Raw genomic sequence first — 5,914 nt, forward strand, 5'->3', positions numbered from 1 at the left:
TTTCAATTCTGTGTTTCTGTTAGTGGCTTCCTGCCTCAGCCAGGACATGCTCCAATCTGAGGTGGCAGTTGTGTCTTTCCAGGCTGGAAAGCAGAGTCTGAATAGATTTTTAACCTATTTGTCTACTCTTCAATGTCCCAGTGTCTTTGGGATGAGATTTAGCTTAAAGTGCTATAAAGATTATATTTCTCCTTGCTAAAAAAATATTTAGATGCAGAATTAGAAGAGGAAATAAAAACATTTCATTTATACTGGCAACAAAAAGGATAAAATGATGGGTTGTACTCTCAAACTATGAGAAAAACTCCTTTTAAAGTTGCTTTTATTGAGTATTTTTTATCATAGCAACAAGAAGAGTAACTTATAAATGAAGCTCACATTTTAAAATAGTTTGTGACCCAAGGGGCAATATCAGCAGAGTGAAGAAAGCAACCCACAAAAACTTTGTAAATTATATGATAAAGAATTAAAATCCAGAATATGTAGAGAAATATCCGCATTTTAACAAATGAGAAACAAGCAATCCAGTTCAAAAAATGGGCAAGAAATTAGAATAAAACATTTCTCCAAAGAAGATATAACACACACTTAATACAAATAGTCACATGAAAAAAATGTTTAACCTCAATAATCAAAGGAAATATAAATCAAATCCATAATAGGACATTAGTTCATACTCTTCAGGATGGTGGTCATTAAAAATGTGTTAGCAAGGAAAAGTAGAAATTGCTGTGCATTGCTGGTGGTAATATAAAAGGTGTAACTGCGGCTTCCTGGTCGCCGCCGGCTGCCGGCTCTTGGCGTGATGAGGAAACTGAGGCCCAGAGAGGTTAAGTGTATTGGCCAAAGTCAAAGAGCTAGTAAGTGATGGAGCCAGGACTCAAACTCAGCTTAGGAGCCATGTCCACCTTGTTCCCTTCACTCTTCCCTCGTGTGACTGAGACACTGTGGTTTAATCTGGACCGACCCTGTGTGGAGGAGACAGAGCTGCAGCAACAGGAGCAGCAGCAGCAGGCTTGGCTCCAAAGCATCACAGAGAAAGACAACAACCTGGTACCTATTGGCAAGCTGGCCTCAGAGCACTACCATGATGAGGAAGAAGAGGATGATAAAGATGATGATGAGGACAGTGAAGAAGATACAGAAGATGATGAGGACATGCAGGGCATGGATGAGATGAATGACTATGAGTCACCTGATGATGGAGAGGTCAATGAGGTGGACATGGAGGCAACAAACAGGATCAGGACCAGTGGATGATCTAGGTAGACAAGCCAAGGTGGCCTCAGAGTGATTCCAGACCACCCCAACCTATTTTGGATCTACAGCCTCAGCCCCTCAGCCTGCAGACCCAGCTTGTGGCTGTAGTGCCTAACGCTTTCCCTTAGGCACTTTCTCAGCTGCTGCCAGGACAAGGTCTCCTTGGGCCCTTCCAGGCCATCAGTCTTCCCTTGAATCCCAAGAGCCTGAGTCCATCCCATCTTCCTGACTGGTACCTCGCTCCTTGGTGGCCAGGTGTGGTCCCTTTCTAACCCTCTTTTAAAAAGACACAGGACTGATTTTTTAAAAAGAAAAAAAAAAGGTGTAACTGCTATGAAATATTACCCTTGTAGTTCTTTGAAAAATTAAGTATAGAATGAGTTAGGGTATCATAGAGCAACTCCCCTTTGGCTAATGCATTGGTTAGTTTTAACTCTCAACTTGACAAATCTAGAATCACTTGGAAGACGTCTTAATTGAAAACTGTCTCACTGGGCTTGGTCTGTGGGCCCATCCATAAGGGGTTGTCTTGACTGTTCACTGATGTGGGAGGATCCATCCAAATGGGAGCAGCACTGTTTCACAGGCAGGCCCTGAACTATGTACAAGTAGAGCAAAGTAGTTGAGCACCAAGCAAGCCAGGATGCACAGACTACCCCTCTGCTCCTGACACTTGAAGTGACGTGATCAGCTGCTTGAGCTCTTGCTTTGACTTCCCACAAAATGAGGAACTCTAGCACTCAACTGTGAAGTTAGATCAACCTTTTTCTTCTCTGTGTTGCTCTTTGTCATGGTGTTTTCACAGCAAAGGAAATGAAATGAACAGTTATTTAGAGGTTCAGAAGCAAGAATTGTATTTGCACACCTAAGTTCACAGGAGCGTTATCAGCAACGGCCAACAGGTGAGAGTTGCCCATGTGCCCACAGACACATAACTAGGTAAATGGTCCATATGCACATTGGAATAGCATAGCTGACATGTGCCATAGTCTGGGTGGAGCTTGAGAACATTATGCAAAAAGTAAATAAAGGAATCACAAAAGAATAAACATCATGTGATTCTATTTATATGAGGTATCTAGAATGGTCAAATTCACAGAAGGAACTCAGACACAATACCTCACACAATGGCGCTTGGCATGACGAGTCCTTGTACTGAAGGACAGTGAAAGGTCTCAGACAAGGTGTGTGTCTCCTGCCCTGCTTTGCATCTCTCTTTTTCTCCCAAATCCAGTCATGAACCAGAACCCCCTCTTCCTTGAGGAAGTTGATAGGACTAAAGGTATTTTCCTCCAGAGACAGCCATAAAACCTCCAAAGACCACCTCCTTCCTCCCTTGAAGGCTGTCAGTCTAGAAGAGCCTTCCCTGTACCCAGGACTGCACAGACCTGAGCAAAGATCTCATTGAGTTTCCCACATCTTACCATTAAACCCCACACAGTTGTCGGGTCTCCTGTCAGCGCAGCAGTCCAGGCTTCGTGGAACCTACGCACAAAAGCAGACTCGTTCCCTGGCTCGGCGGGTCTTCACTCAGAAGCATCCTGAAATTCACAACTTGGAGTCCGCTGTACTTTCACAGGGCTAGAGAATGGCAAGATACCTCCCTAACCCTACACCTGTTATGGAGAGCAGAGTGGGTTTGGAGCCAAGGGGGCAGGGAAAATTGTTCGGTGGCTATATATGTTCTCAGTTAGAGAAAACAGGAAGTTATGTGTTGATGGGGGTAATCATTATTCAAAACTGTGACCGCAATGCACAATGCTGTTATATGCTTATTGATTATTAGTAATAAGATCCTTGTCATGTGCGTTTCACCATCATGGAAAAATAAAAATGGCCAGTGAGGTGCTTGCTGCTAATCTGAAGATTCGAGTTTCAAGTCCTCGGATCCAGAGCGTGGAAGAGAGTCCTCTGACTACCACGCATGGGCCATGTGGTACCCACACCACTATACAACTAATACAAAATAAACAAATACATAAATGTTAAGAGAAGAAACATTTTAGATCGTACTATCCTCCTAAATAAAATGCCCCTGGTGACAGTAAGAATGAAGTGATTCTTCGGAAGTTTGGGAATCACATAAAATGTTCAGGAAAACATAAAAAACATAAAAAGGTTGACTGTCAGCCTCCAGTTTAAAGTGTGAGGAGGATAGGAGATGGGAGATGCACAAGATAAAATACATCGCATGCGTAGATGAAAATGTCAGAGAGGAAAAAAGGTATTATAAAGAAATTACTCGGGCTTTCTTGTAAAGCCTTTTATTTTAAATTCGGTGGACACGAAGGTTCCTTCCTGCAAGTGGACCAGATCCAGTTCCTCCCGGTACCTACTGCCTAGTTAGGTTAGTTGCAGGAGAGAGGAGAACACAATTCCTTCCTCTGAGTGATGCTAAGGACTCTTGCATAACCCTAGGGGAGTGGTTGAGAATAAAACCCCACTTCCAATACGCTCCACTTAGAGGACAGCAAAAAGGAACACAGCCAGTAAGCCGCAAAGATGAAAGAGGGTACCCACTGTCTGTGAAACAGGACGATCCTTCTCCGGGGTCTAAGGTCTGGGTTTCTCAGGAACGGCTTGCAACAAAAAGCAATCAGAACACACTAACCTGAGGGGTTTTTCCTGCCTTTGTGATAGTTCCTATCATTGCTCCCCAGTTCCCTGGGGCCCTAGCTGGTACCCTTCATCTACTGTCCTTCTGCCTGTGGCAAACCCTCCCTCCCCCTTGGCCAGGTTGGATGGCCCATTGGTGTGACCATGACAATGGTTGCTCATTTCACTCCCGTGAAAGGGCTTAATGATTAAAAGGCTACACCACAGCCCTGGGCCACAAAACTCTTTCTCTGGCTCCCACGAAGCCCCTTTGATTCCAAATGTTCCTTTGACAGGATCAGCAGCCGCTCTCATTCTTCTGGGCTGCAGAAACATCTGCATTTCCCACTCCCTGCCCATAGTTACCATGCAATTAATGAGATACCCTCCCTTGGCGAGCACACAATTGAGTCAGCCTCCCAGTACTCACCCCCTGTCCAATAGGACGGCTGCTTTTCCAGCTCCATACCCCATTCAGAGCTAGAAGAAGCCAGACTATAGGTTCCTAGAGCCAGTTTACAGCTTAATTCTCCCTTCCCCTCCCCCTGCCTTTGTGTGTGTGTGTGTGTGTGTGTGTGTGTGCCCTTCCTTCCCTCTGGAGGCTAAAAGAAATTCTCTAGGTAGGGGTGGCATCCCAGCACACATTTGCTTTAGAGCTGCACTCGATGGACCTTAAAGCTGATGTAGGCGGATCCCTAGCAAAGGCCCTTTCTGGTTTACAGGTTTAATCTTCCTCTTGTGCCGCCAGATGGAAGCTGCAACAGTGACTCGTCATTCTTGAGGCGAATGAAAAGATCATTTTGGAGATTTTTGGAGTCTCTTTAAGTGTCTGTACAAACTCCACACCAGACAGTCAGGCAAAGGTGTCTCTGTGCAGTATGCAGTTTGGGCTGAGACATATCTCCAGAGTGCTTTCCTGCAGCCCATCAGAAATGGGACATCTCAGCTTATTCTTCCCACAGCTTTAATGGGGGTCAGTACACAGAACACTTACAGTTACCGCTTAGGAATTCTCACATACTGGTCATTCCACATCGAATATTTCCTAAGAAAACTGTAATGGTTTATATTGGCTGTCAACCTAATAGGATCTGGAATCATCCTGCAGGCAAATCTCAAGTCATGTCTATTAAGTATTTTCTTGACAAGATTAATTAAGGTGAGTACACACAGCCCAATGGGCGGCATCATTCCACATGATGGGCGGCATCATTCCACAGGATAAGGTCCTGGGCTCAACAATACAAAGAAGACATTCAGTTTTCATCTCTCTTTGATCCTGACACAGGTGTAGTGTGGCCAGTGGGCCTCTGCTCCTGCCCTCCCCGCTTGCCACTACATCTTCCCACCAAGACAGGCTTGCTCTTTTGAAACTGTAAGTCCCCCACAAAAAAACCCTTTCTCTCTTCATTAGCTTCCTATTAGATATTTTGTCAAAACAATGAAAAAAATAACTAATCCAGATAAAACTTAGACCTCTGGTTTGTGACAGCTCACTCAAATGAGTACTTTTGTGTGGGGGTACCGGGGGGAGTCCTATTTGAAAACACAAGGATGGGGTGCTCAGCCATCAAAACTCCAGCTTTTTTATCCTGTTGGCTTGGACTGAGAGAACCTTACTAAGAATCAAGTGCTATCACACCTTTAGGGTCATTGTGCCATGCTCGTCATTCTTGTGGTTGGCAGGCACCAATCCCTTAGTAGGGCTGTTGAGGTTGTTCTGGCTCCACAAAATGGTACCTTTTGGCTCAGGGAGAAGACACAAATACATAACAAACATCCCTCTGAAGGTGCTGAAAACCTCGTCAAGTACCCAGGGACAGTGAAGTCACGAGCCTTAAAGAAGAATGTGCATGATAGCACTGCATTACACCAGCATAAAGCATAATCCCAACTGCATTCTAATTATTTGTCCTTATAACCACAGATAAGTTTAATACCCATCTATCATCACAAAAGCTTCCTGGGGCTGGTGAGATGGCTCAGTGGGTAAGAGCACCCGACTGCTCTTCCAAAGGTCCGGAGTTCAAATCCCAGCAACCACATGGTGGCTCATAAC

At 44.6% G+C, this 5,914-nt stretch overlaps 1 protein-coding gene across 1 annotated transcript; it reads left to right on the top strand.

The window, feature by feature from the left end:
• The first annotated feature begins 786 nt into the window (after nt 1-786).
• Nucleotides 787-1,358, top strand: LOC110338331 (anaphase-promoting complex subunit 15-like). The gene is made up of 2 exons (XM_021221659.2): nt 787-860; nt 896-1,358. The coding sequence occupies exons 1-2, from the start codon at nt 806-808 to the stop codon at nt 1,258-1,260; spliced, it is 420 nt and encodes a 139-aa protein (XP_021077318.1). The 5' UTR covers nt 787-805; the 3' UTR covers nt 1,261-1,358.
• The last annotated feature ends 4,556 nt before the right edge of the window (nt 1,359-5,914 follow it).

This window comes from Mus pahari, chromosome 21 (genome assembly GCF_900095145.1).
Source record: "Mus pahari chromosome 21, PAHARI_EIJ_v1.1, whole genome shotgun sequence".
Lineage (NCBI taxonomy): Eukaryota > Metazoa > Chordata > Mammalia > Rodentia > Muridae > Mus > Mus pahari.

What these genes read in the sequence shown, in the direction of transcription:
- LOC110338331 (XM_021221659.2), top strand. Translation starts at nt 806, where the DNA reads ATGAGGAAACTGAGGCCCAGAGAGGTTAAGTGTATTGGCCAAAGTCAA. An exon ending in TGGCCAAAGTCAAAGAGCTA is followed by an intron (nt 861 to 895) that starts GTAAGTGATGGA and finishes AACTCAGCTTAG; the next exon opens with GAGCCATGTCCACCTTGTTC.